The 19,437-nt window shown below is 37.7% G+C and overlaps 1 protein-coding gene across 3 annotated transcripts in view; it reads right to left on the bottom strand.

Annotated features, from left to right (window-relative positions):
• MAN2A1 (mannosidase alpha class 2A member 1) overlaps positions 1-19,437 on the bottom strand; it is a 218,696-nt gene that overhangs the window by 151,558 nt on the left and 47,701 nt on the right. For all 3 annotated transcript variants that reach the window (XM_039543788.1, XM_039543789.1, XM_039543790.1), the window contains 4 exons: positions 13,557-13,728; positions 7,585-7,712; positions 5,999-6,172; positions 1,648-1,834 (listed from right to left, as the gene is read on the bottom strand). In XM_039543788.1, coding sequence (XP_039399722.1) covers positions 1,648-1,834; positions 5,999-6,172; positions 7,585-7,712; positions 13,557-13,728 — 661 coding nt within the window. The remainder of the gene's footprint in view (positions 1-1,647; positions 1,835-5,998; positions 6,173-7,584; positions 7,713-13,556; positions 13,729-19,437) is intronic.

Below are 19,437 nucleotides of genomic sequence, written 5' to 3'. Positions count from 1 at the left end.
TTATTTTTTTAGCTATATAAACTGCTTTTACTTAGAAAAAGTTTTTTCTGTTAGTGTTCTCATTAATAGGTAGTTTTAAATCATGAATGAATAAACTGCAGTCATTGAGTTACGTGGTTTGCTGAGACTAATATAACCCACCTAGTATCATCAACATTTTCTTGTCTGCGGCCCATTTTATAGTTTGTCATTAGCCAGAAAATGTTGAACTGCTTTGCCTGAACCAACACCTCTTGTGAGGTCAGACAGAGGTACTCTGAATCTAGGGTACGTATGGTCCTCCCCTCAGAGAAGCAGGTATCCTATCACTTACAAACTACAGCAACTCGCAGTATAGAAGAAGAGGAATTCCAAACGAAGCTCATTTGTGGTTCAAATTTTACATGTGCACTCTGAGGCCAGACAACAGTTTGTCCATATCTGTGATCATCTGCCCAAAGCTACTTGTGTGATGTGGAAAAAAAAATAGGTTAATAAGTGAGGGATTTTCCCTTAGCACCTCTTCTTTCCTGTCTTCCCTCTGCAATTTCTTTCTCAATCAGTTGCACAGATTGTCAATGGGTTTCTGTAGCATAGGGAGGATGGAATACCCATACACTGAAGAATAACCAGGGCAAAACCCACCAAATCTTAGATCTGTTGGACACGAGAAATATCTGTTATGGAACCATACCTCACCCCACTCTGAGGCCCCCGTCTCCATCCCTTCTGGCTCCCTGGCAGCACAGTACCAAATGTGCACTTCCATACATTCAAGTGTTGATTTCGGTTATATTTGCCTAAACTCTTAATTCTGTTTTTTCTAATCTTTTGATTTTATAAACACTCAATTTTTTTCAGCTTACATTACTGATATGTACTATCAGCATAACTATTTTAAACATTTTTTCTCTCTTATGGGAATATTTAGTTTTGTTTTAAACTAATTGGATTAGATGTGGGAGTTACATGCAAAGATACACTGTATACTCCCACTGCTCTCCCTCAGAGGGTATATATACACTGCAAAGAAAAACCCATGGCGCTGAATCTCAGAACCCAGGTCATTTGATTCAGGCTCACATGGCTAAAAGTAGCAGTGTAGACATATGGGCTTGGGCTCCAGCCTGAAGTGCAAGACCCTCCTCTCTCTCAGTTTCTGAGCCCGAACAGCTACCCTGTTGTTTTAGCCCCACAAGCCTGAGTCAATTGACCCAGGGTCTGAGACTCAGTGTCACTGATCTTTTGTTGGAGTGTAGACAAACCCAGAGAGATCCTGATGTCATCCTGGTGCCTGACAGTACAGAATTTAGAAAAACAGATATGATCAAACAGTCTGACAAGCAAATTGTTTGTACCTCTTCTTGGTACTCATAGAACATAACTGACCCAAGAGTTGTAGACTTGTTTATCAGGAACTGCAGAATTCACACTAGCTCAGTGTATTAATTTTAATTTCTCTTACAGTTATCACTTTCATAAATTGTACTAGCAACTGTTTTGGGAATTGACACATATAGTGCATATGTAATAAAAATTATTTCTCCTATGACAATCGTCTTTTTTAAACACTAAATCAAGCAAGTTGTGATGTTAATAAGCATCGCCTTCAACAAGTACAAAAACACTTTCAAATTACTGAATTCCACAATACTTGCAGTACTGTACCTGTGCTGAACATTCCCAGTATGAATGGCCTCAGGAGGAACTCTCCAGGGACAACTTACTCTTCCTCCAGGAAGACGCTTAAAATCAAACTGGCAACAGATTTTAGGATCTGGACCACAAGTATGAGGAATATCATAGCTGTAGAAAGGCATCATGTGGCAAAGGATATCTGTACTGGATCCCAAATCTAAAAGTGAACAGAATACATCTATAAAATAAAGCCATATTTCATTGTCTAAACTAAGTTAACTGTCTGGGCCTCATCCAGGAGTGCTTTTAATATGCCAGCCTAAAATACAGTGCCATTTTGGAGATCTGGACCCTGACTCTGCATCATTTAAGTCACCGGGAGTTTTGCCATTGACTTGAATTAATGTAGGATCAAGTCTCTAATGATTAAGTTATCTTAAAGACAATACCTCAATGAATAATTAATTGTAATTTCATTTTCCTAAATTCTCTAACAGACAAAATCCATTCTTCTATATGTTTTTATAATTCAATTTTTCAGTGGTGCTTACCCAAAGGAATTCCCACTGATTAATTTGCATGGAGAAATCATTTATTTAGCTCAAATAAGACAGAGGTACATTTTTCCAACAGGTCAGATTCTCTTAAAATAAGAATTTAACATTTTAGTGGGCATCTCAGGGTTCTCTCTTGAAGAGGTTCTAAGTAAAACAGCATCAGGAAATTACTATAAGAAGATACTAATAAAAAGTAAATTAAGCAAGAATTACTATCATGATTTTCTTAAACTGTCAACATTTACAATCCTTTGATTAGATATTAAATACTAGGATTGTGTTTGGTAGTTGGGTATAATGTAAGTCAACTAGAAATTTTGACATCTGCAGAATCTGGATGCAATGTGAGCTTAGTCATAGGAAGCAACAGGTAGAGCAGATTGCTGACTGTAAAGCCCATCTATCTTTGTGTACCATCTATTTACGTCCTATGCTTTCAATATACCTGAAAACATCCAAACACAAGAACTCACCAGATGATTTTGCACCAGAGTTTGGAGCTTCCCACTCATTTCCACTTTAAATATATGAATAATTCAGTAGAGGACAGGAAGAGGGGTTTGGTCCTGCAGCTAAGAATAAAGGTTGCTGTGACATGAACTGCTATACTGTAGGAAGAGGGACAGTGTAGAGGGTGGAGACAATGAGTGAAGAGTGAGGGGAAGCCAACCAACCAGCAGCCCAGTTGGGGCCTGGTTTTCAATATAACCCGACAAGAGAAAGACACACTTATCCACTCAGAACTGACTCTAGTAAATCAAAACATCACCATGAATATGAGAAGTGGAGTTGTAGGAGTTCTACACTGAAACCCAAAAAGAAAAAATGTCTGAAAGGAGTGTTAAATTATTTGAATTAAAAATGTACAGCCTCAAGGTCCTTACCTTGCAGACACATATACATGTGCTTAAAGCAACACGAGACTACTGCCAAGCAAATGAACAGGACCATTCACTTCAATGGGCCTCCTTCCACATACCTCTTAAATGCTGCAAATTCTGCTTAGAACATCCTTCCCAAATCTATTTGCCAAACCACCTCCCTCACCTCATTCAAGCTCTCCTAAATATTCAGTTCTGCCATTTTGCCTATTAAAAGCAACGGAAAAGAAAAATTAAAATATGGAAAATTTCAAGATTTTTGGGGGGTGAGGAGGAATAAAAATCGTAATTGTCACCCTTCTTTCAATTTTCCCCTTTATTACACTTTACACTTGCCAGACATGCAGAATTTAATTTGTAAACTTTTCAGGACAGGGACCATGTCTTCACTTGTTTTGAGACACATCTCTTTTTAAAAATCATCATTCAAAACATCCTAATTGAAGGAGCAAACCACAATGCAGTTGGCTCTCCCATGGCCCTTTACCCATCTATCAAATAAGCAACATCCGCTTGGCTGGGATTAAGACAATGGTATAAAAATCAGTGCTGATGATAGTCATCTAAAGTAGGGACACATTACAGATTTAGATTTCTATTTATTATTGGAAGGCGATATAATTATATTACATACTAATGCTATGCTTTTAATACTTCTGTATTATTAGACTGTAAACTGATTGGGACTGAGTCATATTTCTCAGCATACTACTACATTGGGGTCCCAATCTTGATCAATAAACAAACACTAACATCCTAGATCCTCCGCCAACTTTTGGTAGTCAATTTATGCAAAACTAATACAAGCTTTAAAGTTAGCATGCAAGTAATTTTTAACATTTAATATTTCATAGGATTTTACCAAGAAATATGCTTAATAGATTATGTACTAGATTGTTAAGAGTTAGCTACTTTTTCTTGGTGAACTTGTTCAGTCTTAATTTCAGATTTGTTAAGATCTTACGACCTCTTATTCACTCAAATCTAATTTCCCACTCTCTTTCATCTCTCTTCAGGACATCTAATATTAGGCAAAGGGTGAGATCAATTAATATTTTTAAGTCTGCAGGCGATCAGCTTTCTAGGTGAGCTGAAAAATGGGGGGTGGGAATTGGCTTTTTACTTCTTTATGGATGTGAAAAAAGACTTGCAAGTTTTTTCAAAAAATTGTTTGATTTTTACCTTCAGGTTTTGGTTACACTTGAAAATTACTGGAGAGTTAAAGAAGTTACAACAACACAAGAGACTGAAAACTGAGCAGGTGAGAAGAGATTTTGATTTTTGCAGCAGGGATCTTCTTAGTACTTATTTAATTCCAATGCCTGACAAAAAGATACGACACCTTCAATTGAAGTCCTGGTATTCACAATACATATACTCAGATATCCCCAAGAAATCCTTTGCAATTCTAGGGAAGAAAATATGCAACATTCCTGACATTTTTAAGATAAAACAGCAAAAATAAGACAAAAAAGAAAACCAGAAAAGTGTTTTATCTATCAAACAAAAAAGGCCAAAACCATTTTAAAAAAATCATTTACAGAAAGAATTAAAGGTGACTTCAGTTCAGAAAGACTAGAATACTCTGATGCGAACCCAAACCCTAGGACACTAACCATATCATCGGTGTTTATTTCAACTACCATTTAGAAAAGCTATGTCAAGTTAGAAATTGAGCAGCATACATGAAAAATAAGTTTATTAACAAAAACTACTCCAGGATGAAGACTGTGGTTAACAACTTCACACCTCTGGCACAATGGAACTTTCAACAATAAGAGTAAAACTAGCTCATGCAGTAGACAGAACTTTTTCTGGAGCCAAGCCAAACCAAAACTGTGGAATAAACTCCCACAGGAACTAATGACCATTACAAACCTCACCAGCCTCCATTTTAAGTGAAAGGCACATGTTTTTGACGAGGTCTACTCTAAATCCAACAAATAGCAATGTTAATTATTTTTTTAAATTCTGAAACAAAAACATCCCATTACACACACTTCTCTCCCTGGGGAAAGAATGAATGAACTAATATATGACAGATTTTAGTCATGCTGCTTAATGTACTACTGGAAAGCACTCACTATGTAATGAGCATGGTGTAAAAATATATACAAAAACAGAATATACATTTCTAGCCAATATCCATCTGCTGACATTTAATTAATATACTGGATACTTAACCTTTAAACCTGATCTATATCCTGCTTGTATTTTTTTAATAGGGGTTGTTTGGCTAGAGCTGTTAATGAGACTAAAGGTTTTTTTGTTTCATTTTGTTTTTGTTATTAAAGCAGACCAGAATACTCACTTAACAATTCTGATGTACTAGATTAAATTTATCCTTTGCATTCTAACTCTACCACCCCAACTGCCAGAGAAGATTAATTACTCTGAAGAATCCTGCTTAGTAAAATTCTGTTTGAGAAGATTAATTATTCTGAAGTCTTGCTTGATAAAATTAAAAACAAATTGAAGAATCATATCCCCTTCTACACCTCAGCAAAATACCTGAAAAATTTTGTTGAAATTTTTGTTGTAAGAAAAAAGTCTCTGCAGCCTCGCTCTACTCTTCCCTCTTTTCCCTTTTTCCCCCTTCCCCAACTGAAAAAAGTAAGAGAAAGCAAAATAAAGCAAAATTCATATTTTAAATTCAAAATTAAATGATGTTTGTCTCTTATTTTTGACAGAAAAGATGAAAATTCTGAAAAAAAATCACAATTTTGAACACAATTAAATGTGTTCCTTTCTTTAAAAATGTTTTTTGCACCAGTAAAATATTAAAATTTTGACCAGCCCTACTTTTAATTACTTAATACATTCTGCACTAAGTAATCTGTTTGCTGTAGAGGTTTTCACATCTGTTTATTCAATGCCTATTTCCAATTCTCAGGAGGTATGAAGCAACAAATGACAGAGTGATACCAAGAAAACAATACATACCCCAGGTCTGTCTCCAAAAAAATTCTAGCGTCTTCTGGGTTGCAAAATATTTTTTAATCGAGTAATGAACTCTCTGTATAACCATGTTGGAAAATCCTGAGCGTTTCAGAAGGTAAGTCATTGTTGGCGAATGCCCAAAGGGATCGACGGCCCAACCAGACTTCGGTTTTACTCCTGTTGAGTAGAAGAATATGTCAGAAGTTTGTGTCTTTCTTACTTATTTCTCATTTCAAAGAACACAACACCCATATTATTCAACCCAGTGTTCAGAAAAGTGGTGAAAAGCACTTAGTTTAAGAACACAAGAACGGGCATATTGGGTGAGACCACAGGTCCATCTAGCCCAGTATCTTGTCTTTGAACAGTGGCCAATGCCAGGTGTTTCATGGGGAATGAACAGAACAGGTAATCAAGTGATCCATCCTCTGTTGCACATTCCCAGCTTCTGGCAAACAGAGACTGTGGACACTTTAGAGTATGGTTTTGCATCTCTGTCCATCCTGGCTAATAGCCACCGATGAACTTATCCTCCATGAACTTGCTTATCTAGTTCTTTTTTGAACCCTGTTATAGTCTTGGACTTCACACATCCTCTGACAAACAGTTTAAGTAGATAAATGAAAGAAAGAAAAAAAAACAGTCTGTTTAAGACACTTTATCATTACAAAGTTAAATATAAACGAAGCATATACATATATAATTACAAAGTAGGCCAATCTCTTGTCCTTCATAAAAACCTGTACAGTAGAATCTATAGTATTTCTACTACTGCTGTCTCTTGCATTTTTGTTGTGTCACAATATTTCATATTTTACTTAAAACCCCACTAATCAATTAGAATTATATAAAAATCTCAGCTTTCATTGAAAAAAGTAGTAGTAAGCATCTGGCCCGTACTTCTAGAAAGAAAAGGTGGAAAATGTGAATGCCGTAAGCTCAAAAACAAGATGGCAAATAAAAAGGACCCATGCTTATTATTTTGAAAATCTGATAATATTTTGGACCTGATTCATGAATTTTGAAAAGTTGGTAGTGACAATACTGGTGCTTCCTAATTCCTTCATTCCACGGGTTCACAGGTGCTATATTAAAGCAAATGTTATTCCTCATTTATTATGCTTAAGTAATATAAGTTTCTTCCACAGATCAAGACAGAAAAAATAATAGAATGGAAAATAGTTTAACTGCTCTTACTCTGGGAACCTATATTTGCAAACAATCACCACAAATACAGGTGCCAATCCTGCAATTTACAATGTATAGGCAGACCACTGCACCCACGCAGTGTCACTGACTGCCACTTCAGAAATTGTGAATCAGGTCCAAAGTCACTTTTCAGAATTATGGCTGTCTTAACAGAGTAGACATGAACAATATTCCTGACATTTAGGCTTTCAGAGTCACAAACTCAGCAAAAATGTAACTATCTTTGCACAGATTTGTTTCTCTGAAAATAGTTTAGCTTGCAATGATGCCTACTTATAGTCAGTCATCAAAACATTGTATAACACTTGCTGACTGACTTAGTTCTTTGTCAGTTTTTAAGTTTAAAACATCAAGTTGGGGGACAAAAATTACACATATACCTAGAGTCTTCTCCAGCCACTGATGTCCTTCTATCAGCTGGTCAATTACAGCAAAGTAATGAGAAGAAGCTTCATCAGGCATGACCCATCCTCCTGTTACTATTTCAAACTGGCCATCTTCTATTAATCTGGGAGAAAAATATTTAGTAAACTTGTGTCCAGAAGTGCAAATCTGATTTAACAAAATAATATATCTATAAAATAAAAATCCATTAAATTTAGTGTTCACAGTAATAGCACTGAGCATGTAAAATCTGAACTACTATACCGTAAAAGGGAATATATTGTAGCGCTTATAGAATCCATTAATTTATTGCAATAGATGTTCACATCGGAATAGTGCCAAAATATCTAAATTTAACTATTTCACTGAAATCCATTTTAGCAGAAATATTAATGAGCTTATCCCACAATCTCAATCCCTTTCCCATAACCAACCTACCTAGGGGACAAAGCCACAAAATGCACTCCACACTGTCAAACCTTCAATTTCCCATTTCTTAACTTCCATTATACAATTATGCACTGTTAATGCAAAAATCTCGCACATGCAAATATTGAAAGTCTAGGTTGCTGTAAATTAAGTTGAATTTAACAGAACACCATAGGGGATGCTGTATTAATTGTTCTTTAATTTCAAGGGTAATTCAATAAAAGCTTCCATTTTAGAAAATTAATGAAACTTGTAAGATTACCTGTCTGCCACACAAACCAGTATTCTGTCACAGAATTTAAATCCAGTTTAATGCAGAGTACACAGGGACTTGCTTATAGCAGTCACTGCCACTCCCACTATAAAAAAGAGCCAAGGCTATAAGAGCTGCTCAGCACTAACAAAAATGGACACTAAAATCAACCCTAAACATCAAGTAAAACATATTTTGATGCTATTGTGACCAAACATTTCTGTATTCACACCGTAAGCACTACTGTAATAATCTTTGTACATAATATGCCTTGGGAGGTATCATTTGAAAACTAATAATTCACTGGTCAATAATATCTTGAAATGAATGTCACAACACTGAGTAAAGTTATGAAATCTCCCCATATGATGTTAAAGGCACACATTCAAACTCACGTAGCCCCAATTAGGTAGAACTGGTCAAGTTAGCCTGTCTTAACTAAGGGAATGTATGTTTAACACAATTTGCATACAAGCTGTAAACAGAGTCCTCAGACAATGAGAGAGTGAAAAAAGAAGAAACAAAATCAGCATTTCATCATACACAAGTGCAAAGAAACAATATAACCCCTCTTCTCCACCAGACTCCATGTATCCTTGCTCTCAGCTGGAAAAAACTTTATCTAGGAGTCACTCTCATGAAAATACATTTCAAAGGGTGACTGAACTATAAAAGCGAGGGGACAAAAACACCCAGTTTCTCTTTCCCTGTCCATATCTCTTTTCACCCAAGACGACAAAAGAAACCACCACTGCACCTTGCGAGCAGATCCTGGTCTGAGAATTTGGTCAGCAATGCATTGAAAACCTGTGATAAGAACTTCAGCTTAAACCAAGTCTAGTTTGTTAAGTTTAGTACTAGGAAACATTTCATCTTTATTTTTCTTGTAATCATTTCTGATCTTAATGACTTAATACTTGTACTCACTTAAAAATCTCTCCTTGTAGTTAAATAAACTTTTTTTGTTCTTTAAATCAAAATTCATCCAGTGTTGTGAACTGTTTTGGGTAGCTCTATTTAAGGAGGCAAGTTGTTGTATATTGCTCCCTTATAGAAACAATGGATCTAAAACATCTGAACAGTCCAGGAGAAAGCTGAAAAGTATACAACACATATTTTTAGGGGAAAATTCAGGTCCTGGAGTGTGTTGGGGTCACCCTGCAAGTACTAACCAAGGCTGGTTGAAGCCAGAGTGTGGCTGGTGTTTGCTGACAGGCTGCTGGGATCGTAGTTCCTGAACAAGAACTGTGGCCATTCACGGACACTCAGGGTGCGACAGGCATGCTGTTTGTGGAGAGGCACAGGTGGTAGCTACAGCAGCAAAGTATTGTGAAGCACCCAACATTGCAGGGCAGAGGTGATATAGCCACTCATTGGTCTGAATTTCACCCCAAAATGTCATAGCTATCAGAGAGGGCTATCTTTGAGATAAACTGTTGCACAACAGAGACCAACACAGAGATCCTAGATAGTTGTTAGCAATCTAACAAAAATCTTAGTATAGACTGACTTTATTATAGATCAAGTACAATAAAAGCGACTCTGCACTTAAAAAATATTTTTCTAGTGCTTGTAAACACTATATACACATATATAAATAGCAGGACCTAAAAAAAAAAGTAGATGGTCTCAAAGCACTCTGACCATTTTTAACTTTCATAGCTAATTCACGCTACTTTTAAGCCATGAAGATCAGTGCTGAACAATTCATACATAACATGGGTACTGAGTTCCACCAGTAATATAGTACAATTCCTTTCAAAGAGTAAATAATTAATTGTACATCAGATTGTGGGTTGGTTGGTTTGTTTGTTTTTTTGTTTTTTAATCAAAACAAGACAAGGTTAATTTGTTCCTCTTTGCGGAGATACAGTAATAGATTTCACACAGTAATTTTGTTTTCGCTTGCCATCCTGTTTATATATTTTTTTCTTGTCAGGATTTAGTGAGACTGATAATATAACTGACCTCTAAAGAAGCTTGAAAGCCTGTTTCTTTCACCTAAAGAAGTTGGTCCAATAAAAGATATTTCACCAACCTTGTCTCTCTAACATCCCAGGACCAACACGGCTAAAACATTGCAAAAACAAATATAACTGACCAGTGTGACTGGTTTATAAAACTAGTATCTGTAAAACCATTCTTCTCCCCAAAATGATCTTAGTGACAACTACTGTAATAAATATTTGAGAGACAGATTAAGAGAGAAAACATCAAAACAAATCCTAGAAAAATGTGATCTCTGTAAGTATTAAATATCAACAAGGATCTTTCTAAACACAGCCAGAAAGAAGCTTGATTCAAAGGATAATACCTCTGCAACCCACTGCCGAACAGCTATTAGTCAGTCAAGAAGATGGTTAGCAGGAGGTCTTCTCTAATAAGTCAACAAGTTCAGCAGTACTTTAAAATTTCCCATTAGCTTGTTTTACCATGCAAAGCAAAGGGAAAGATATGTAATTATGCACATATTCTAGGACTAATCCCCTTACTTCAGATTTCTGTAGATGAAAAAAATCTAAAAGGAGACTATGGAATCTTGGACACAGGCCTTTTCTCTCTCCTTGTAAACACAAATGTTGAATTTTTTAGTATGCTACATTATTCCAAATGGTTTTATCATAGGGGATTTTAGATCACTTGGTGAATGGACTTTAAATTGTAGGGCCAAATTTTGCTACCCGTATTCACCTGGAGTAGTACTGTATTCTGTAAAAAAATCTCATTGATTCAGAAGTCAATCACATAGTAAGGTACTAGAGCCAGATTTTAAAAGGTATTTAGGAAACTAAAAATGCAGATAGGTTGCTTTCAATTATTTCACCCAGGTGCTTTTGAAAATTCCACTACATCCCTATCTGTATCATTAGATACTTAAAATACATTTTAAAAATTTGGCCCGTAGTCACTAGGAATAGAGGTGGCAGAACTGGGTAGTTTCTGAGCTTCTGCATATTGAGTATCATGGAAGTAGAGGCCACAACCATGGCAAAGTCCAGAACAGATTGGCAAAGTAAATCTGCTGCTGCCTGATATGCCACCAGCATGGAGACTCTTGGTACTCGTGTTGTGTAATCAGTATTGCACTCCACAAATGCCCCACGGCCGGAATCAGAGTCAATGGTACCGTGTCCTGGAGGTTTCGGCGTGATATCAGGAAGTGGTTTGACAGACCTGCTCCATCCCACATGCTGGAAGTGGTATGGTAGTGGTCTGTACTCTTTTTAGAGGAGGAAGAAGAATTCCCACGAGCGCTGGTCCCAGTCAGTTTTATGGGACTTCTTTCTTGGCACCTCTATGAAGGGTGAAAGACCCCTCCTTCTCTTGAGGGAGATGGCAGCACTGGAACACAGAGCAGCCTCATTCACCAAGTCTGAAGGAGACTGCCAATTAAACACAGGGCTTTGTACCAAAACAGGCCTCATGGCCTGCTCAAGAAGGTGCTGCTTCAAGCATAATTCACTGACCACCTGGGTTCTTTTGATCAACTTAAATATAAGAGCACCACTCCTTAGTATGCCCCTTGCCTGAACACAGCAAGCACCTCATGTAGGGATCACTATTAGGAATCGCTACACACACACACACTCACTCTACAGGTAGTACTTGAACCCTAGTGAGGGCATCGCACAGGGCAATAAGTATCCTAACACTATCTAGAATACTACTAACTACATAAAAACTATATACAGTACATGGAAGGGTAATTCTCAGAAAACAGATAAGTGAATGTGAAGTGATAACCACTGAGCTCCAACTCCAGTTAAGGGCAGTGAGAAGGAACCAAGAGGGGGTTGGGGTGGCACCACTTCATATAGCCAGAGCGTGGGCTACACCCACAAGGCATGAATACTGTCCCTACGTTTACTGCTAGGCAAAATTCTCCAGCTCTTGTGTGGAATACACAGCTGCATCTACTTGAAGAAGAAACAGTATTAACTAAGATGATTGGCAATGGTCTCAGCACACGAATGGCCTAACAGTTAACCTTCTAGAGGTTTTACGGAAAAGTTGTAAAAGAGGGGTTTTGAAGGAGAATACCAAAGTAGTTGTGCAGATGTTTATAAGATGTTCTTCCCAAGCATGAAAGTTCACATCCCACCATGAAATACATAAATAACATTATTAACTCTTGTGATTTTAATGAGAGTCTTGATATTTGTTCTTTTTATCAGAGTCCCAACTCTTGGACTTTTATGATTACATGAGAATATCAGATTTATTTAAGTTTCTAGCCCACATCTTTGTAAAGAAGTTTGAAAATGTGAAAAATGCACCTTTACAGGTTAAAAACTAGAAGACAAATACTTTCCCTCTTTTTTCAGTCTCATGATTTTTAAACCAATCTCAATTTTGGAGGAGAACCTGACATGCTTTCTGATCACTTTCGGTTTGCAATAATGGGGAAATCTCTTAAACTTAATCTGTATTCATCTTCTACTCTACATTCTCAAGACAGATGGAGCAAACCAACTCATTTGAGAAGTTTAATTTTGGTGGAAAGTTCTTATTCACTTAGAAGCCCCTCAAGTGATCAGCTTACATTTTCAGGACTAGCCCCACAAATTAAACGGAGAGGCTTGCTTCCCTGCCCCCCCCCTTTTCTTTTTTTTAAGGGTAGCTTAAGATCACAGAGATTATCCTATTGTCATTAATAAAAATGTTAACACTTTCTCTAAATTTGATTGTTCTCAAATAAAAAAAAGGTAGTCCTTGCACTAGAGTTCATCTAAGGAGGACAATTTTTTTTTTATTGCTATAGAGTGCTGTCAAAAACATCAAGGATTTAAAAAAAAAATCTGATGAGCATCTCAATTCCTAGATGTCCTAATCAAGGAACCCATTATCATATGCACATATTTTACAGCAAGATTCTATCTTAGCTTCAGGCCCAACTTATCAATGTTAAGGCCAACATAACTTTTGTGTGTGTTGGGGATGGGAAGTATAAGTTAGGCTTAAAATGAAGACTTAATTGCAACATGAACTATGGAGTAGCTACTACTTGATCCTAATACATGTACACAGATATTTTTATTTTGTTCTTTGCCAAATACAGTTGTCTTATATGCTGCCTGCCTCCATTTCCCTGAAAACAACCGTATTAAAAATTATGAAAAAAGGGAAGTATAACCATCATCCAGCATAATATTAAAAATAAGATATCTAAGAAATGTATACTTCTATCAATGATGCTCCAAGCTTACATATATTTAAGCACATCATTAAGAGTTACAAAACTCTACAAATATGGTATACATCAACAAATAATACAGATATTCAAACCTTTTAACAGCATCCTTTTTTTGGCTATCTATTCCATCCCACCACTTTGAAAAGTAAGAGATTTCAGACCACATGAACTTCCTTTTGTTGTCTTCTTGCAGTTTTACCACCATGTTGTTTAGGATATGTTGTGTCTGATCTCTGAAGTAGTCATCAAAAGTCTTCAACCAACCTAAGTTAAAAATAAGAATACATGGCATAAAATCTAAGTTTAAATGGTCCTATCTAAAGATTTCACCCCATCAGAAAAAGGGTTAGTTTTAAACATTATTGTGTAGCACTCATTTAAATGTTCAAACCTTTCATACTATGGGCTATTTTGCAGTGCTAGACTTTCATAAGCAATAAGAATCCTCCTAAGCAGTTTTAAAGTCTGTCTATTTTTTGGCTTTGGTTTTACAATTTTTATATCTTGGTTTTTCTTTTTTAAAAAAAAACATGCTCAACTTAAAAACGTAACATTCCAGCCAGTAGTACCATATTTACATAAAGATAAATTGTCAAACGGCTCAGTTACAAAAAAGTTTTGTAGTTTTAGCATAATCCATGATGAAGTAATTGCTAGGGTAAGGAGTTTGGTTATAGTGGCGAGGGAACACAGAAAAAAATAGGAAGGAAACACAGAAAGAAAAGGTTTAAACAGAGAAGGCCTGAAGCTTAATATTTGAAGCAGAAATGAAATGAAGCTAAAAAAATGTAAGCACCACAAAGAAAATTTAAAACTACTGACCCCCTGTAGCCTGCACTGCCTAGAAACCTTCAGCTACTGCCTCTTTTTTGGTGGGACATCATCACCAAGGAAACACACCAAAATGCACTGCAGGCATTGATTCTGGGAAAGGAAATAAGTTGCCTGGGCCCTAGGCAGTGTGATTCCTCTCAACCACTCCCCCATCAAGGCTTAAAGGACAGGGAAGACGTTTCCAATAGCTCGCCCATCCGTTTGCAGAGAGGGGATCTGAAAAAACCCCAAGCAGGCCACACTCCCCCGCCCCACCCCTAACGCTTAAGAAGGGAGGAGAAGTACACTCAAATCCTCCTCTTCTCTAAAAGATTGGGGGTGGGGCGCTGGATTAAAGATGTCCCAGCTTCACCCTACATCCATGGCTGGAGAGGAAGGTAAAGAGCCATGTGTTTTCCCCTAGAAAAAGGGTGAAGAGGAACGTAGCCAAGCACCAGTGACTTATGTTCTATGGCTTTTAAGAGAAGCTAAACACAGATACTGAGGGAAAAGATTTATTGCTAAAGGTAATTGGGGATGGAAGATGTGCTCTGTGGATGCATATCAATTCTACCAGCATAAAACACGAAGTGGGGAGTGAGGAAAAAGGATGCTCTGCAGGAGGAGCTTAACCACCTGCTTAGGTCTCAAGTAGGGTTCTGAACAGTGAGGACGTGCATTATTTAAATAGAAAATTGCCTGTCCCGTACTAAATAACTATAGGACGCCTTTTATCCAGTATTTCAACATAATAAAAACTGGCTTTGCATAATGATATTTTTATTACCTTACCTTCCAATGATACAAAGTTTGCAAAATTAGACAATTTAGTAATGCAGATTTACTGAACCGATGTACCTACAGTACAGAGGTTCCCAAACTATGGGGTGCAGCCCCTTGAGGGGGTGGAGGCAATAAGGTTATTGGGGGGCACGAAGACCTGATGGAGCTGCACTGAGAGGCTGGAGTCAGGAGGGGGCTCTGTCCAGCCAGAAAAGTAAACAGGGCTCTGTGCAGATGGCCTCAGCTGCCAGAACCAGGTTCCCTGCCCACCTCGTTCCTCCACTGCTGCAGCTGTCACCAACCAGCAATTATGCTCCCCTGCTGGGGGCGTTGGCAGAGACTTGTAGGGATATTAAAGAAGGTACTAACAGTGATTCCCCCAAGTGACAGTGACCCCCCAGGTTCACCAAGTACAAAAATATTTTAAGTTCTTATGTTAACACTTGTAAGCTCCTGTCTGCAGAAAACACTGATTGTATCTGTCCTGTGAAAGATACTCTATTACTATGTAAAACTTACAAAACAAGTTAATTGACTTTGTTCTTGAAGTAAACACTATGCTAGCCTTAAGCTGTAATTGATACAATGTAAACAAACAGACTCCCACCCTCTGTGATTACAGGGCCGGGAATCTCATAGGAATTAACACACACACCCAAAAGTGGTGGAGACAGTAAATTAAAATATGGTTAAGATATGGAATATATGTTGATGAATGTTTGATGTACGTGAAGGGTTAGGGAGGTGCCAGCCTGGAAAGGATCCATCGGCCGAAGAATGTGTCAAGTGGACCACCAGACAATCCCTAGAAGGTAAACTAGGATCCACCCCAAACACCTGGAAGGAATGTGCCACTTTGAACATGTGGAGCCACCAGGTATGTGCCATCTGCTAATTGAGACAACAACAGCAGGATGAAACGGTTCCCATAGACTAACATAGGAATTAATTCCTATAAAAATGGACTCTAAAAATGGCGGACTTTGAGTCTATGGTTCTGCTGCCAACCTCCAGGAACATCAGGTGCATCTGACACAGACTCGGCTCCATCCTCATGACCAAGATACCTGGCCAGTAACTTGGCATGAGCAACGTCTAGGCTGATAACTATAACACCTATACAGAACCTGAATGAATGATTGGGTGAATGTGTGTGTGTGTGTGTGTGTGTATATGTATATATAAGGAATAAGTAGTGATAGGAATAAGTAGTAAAACAACGTTGTTTGCTTTTATCTTTTGGTTTACTATTATATTTACAATAAATGTGGCCTCTTTGCCTTATCCCTCTTAATAAGATCCTGCTGGTTTTTATTATATTGGTATAACAGACTCTGAGCAGGAAATGGAAAGTTACATCCCGCAAGTACTGACCCCCCTGCCAGACAGAGCCCCTTCCTGACCCTGGCCCTTCAGCACAGCTCCAGAGCACACAGCCTCATCCACTTGCCCTGCCAGACAGAGAAGGCACAGTGACAGCAGACAGGGAGACACTCAAGGGCTGGAGTCAGCAGGGAGCCTGTCCAGCAGGGGGCCATTACTCATCCTCCGCTCCCCTCCCAATCCTGCCCCTTCAGTGCTCCCTTGTTCAATTCCAGAGCTGGACCCCAGCAGTCAAGACAGTCTGACTGGCGCAGAGGGGTTCCTCAACTGGCACATGGTTAGTTCTCCCCACCCTCTGTTGTTCTGGGTATCCCACCTCTGGCCTCTGTGTACTGGGTACTCCTCCCCCATAAGATTACTAAGAAAACAGTCCTATATTTTTGAAATACAATGTTGGTAATCCTAGAAGGGAGGGCATCTTGCCATGAGATTCTTAACCCACACCCCAAAGACCCTATGAAAGTGCACAGGGAAATATTTCATATCGCTCCCTTTCACAGGCCCTGCTGGGAGCGTGGTTTCTTCACCCCCTTTCCCAGGGGTGAACAAGGAAGGGAGATGATCTCTATCTACCTAGAACACAAGTAGTCTCTTCCTTTTCCTGATGTCTGTAGCAGCAATGCATATTGCTGTATAGTGATGACAAAGAAAGGCAACAGGTGACACTGGAGTGAAAACAGCAGCTGCAGAGCACCCCTCAATAAGCAACAGATGAGAAACTTGTCTCTAATGTTTAAACACTAAAGGGGATTTTTCATCAAAAACCCCACAACTCAACACACTAGTCCAATACTGCTCTGGCAATACTAGCATTAAATAATGCTTCAAAGCCAGCAGATTAATACAAAAAAGAGTATTTTACTGTGTGATATCAAACAGAAAACCAACTATCCAAAAAAAGTTTCCTTTTTACTAAACAGATCTTCTCTGTCCAGGTATTCAGATCCTATGTACTTACCTTAATGACTCAATTTTTTTTTTTAAATAAAGTTTTACTTCTGTCAGTATTGCAGAGCCAATACACTTTGCAAAAACAAGCTGATTCTTTTCCAGCTCACATACCCAAATTGTTGACTAAGTTTCAAATGCAAAACTTTTATTATTGGTGATGTATGATAGTCACAAAGACTAAAGATTGACTTTCAGGTTTCAGATTAAGTTTGCAGAGCTGGCAGTTGGGGGCGGGAGGGGAGAGGGAGAGACATCTTTTTACTCATAAATTGAGTAAAATAGATTTTTTTTAGGTCACAGAGGAAAAAGAAAACCACCCTCAGTGCCAGTTTTCAGAGTGTAATAGCACTTTTATGGTTTCCTTACACAGCAGCATCTCTTTAAAGCCTCAACTATGATTATAGCTAAGCTTTTTTTAATCATATTTAAAATCTAGAGGAATCACCCCACAATTCTAAATTTGAATAGATTTAGTAGTAGAGGGCCTAAGCTGTTTGACAGGGTCACTTAGTGGAGGGAAAGAACATCTTACAAGAAAAAAGTAATTAAAATAAGATTGCTTAAAAACTAAATATAAAACATACAAATTGTTTGAGATTGCAACAGGTTAACAAAAGTAGACAGTGAATTACTATATGCAATACTTGCAAAGAGACTGAAAAAGGAAAAGCAACAAACCAGAAAAATTTCTTATTTTCCTCTAACTTGCTACTTTTATCAGAGCTATAATTTGCTGTGAACTACATCCATTCCAGAGAATGTTTTGTTGTGGAAGTTTTCACGCAGTAGGAAGTGGGTTCAGAATTATTAATTCATTTTCATTTCACATTTCAACAATCAAAGAGAAATATTTCAAAGATATTTATGTGAACCAGCACACCACTAGAGGACTATGAATTAAGAACTGTTTACACCATGAAGTTCTTCTGGAATAGTTACAAATATTACCAAGATCCCTTCTAGTCCTATGATTGCCACATCACACAATTAATAGAGAATGGATTGAAAGATAGCTTGTTACACTTTTACCTATACACAGTAAAACTGGCACAATATAACAGTAAATTAGCTTTTATAGATGCTATACAATAGAGTAATCAAGAGGTTTTGTTATGTTGAATTATATTTTATACATTAATGCAAAACGTAATACATTAATATGAGACCAACTAAAAAAATGAACAAGTAGTGTGTATTCAGCAAAAGAGGCTGTATGTCAGGTATTACAGTGGACCAGCAGTAACCCTGAAAGCATTGTGTAAACCATCTGGCTTTAACTAGCCCTTAAATCCTCTCTGTAGCTCACAAAACTAAACATTCAAAAGCCCCTAAAATAGAACTAGAAATATTCCCCTTGAATTTTTGATAGTACTGGGAATATTGACAAGCACTCCTAGACTTAGTTACAAACCCTCATAACTGACCCTTTTCTGAAATTCTGGAAACATGTCTTACACTTTCTGGTATCCTGTAACTAATCTTGGCCCCTACTATGTCCACCCACCACCAGGCCCTGTGGGTAACATAAGGAAAACAAAGTCCAAAATATAGCAAAAGAACTGCATTGCCAACTCCCTCACTTCAGATCTAGAGGAATCAACTAAGGCATAGTGCCTGGAGACAATATGTACTGAGGACCTGTAGCAGCTCTGCAGATCTCAGACACTGGGACATTTTTAATTAGAGCCATAGATATAGACAATGGAGTGATCGGACATACCAGAAGAGGGTGCAACACTAGCAGCACTGTAACAATCAATAATACATGCACAACCTTTACATCTGCCGCCAAAAGAACAGTTTAGTAGATATTCAAAATGATTTAGCCCTATCTGGATAGAAGGCCAACACCCTTCCAACATCTGGAGTATGGAAGGACATCTCCAGACTGGAATTACATGATTTTGAAAAGAAAACTTGTTGGTAAAGGATCTGATCCAGGTGAAACTCAGGAGACATTTTAGGAAGAAACCTGGAGTGTAGCCTTAAGGAAAACTTGTCCTTGTAGAATATTGTGAAAGGAGGTTTTAAGGGGATTCCCCA

This window comes from Mauremys reevesii, linkage group 6 (genome assembly GCF_016161935.1).
Source record: "Mauremys reevesii isolate NIE-2019 linkage group 6, ASM1616193v1, whole genome shotgun sequence".
NCBI lineage: Eukaryota > Metazoa > Chordata > Testudines > Geoemydidae > Mauremys > Mauremys reevesii.
Note: the sequence above shows the minus strand (reverse complement) of the source record. Positions and strands in the feature narration are given on the sequence as shown.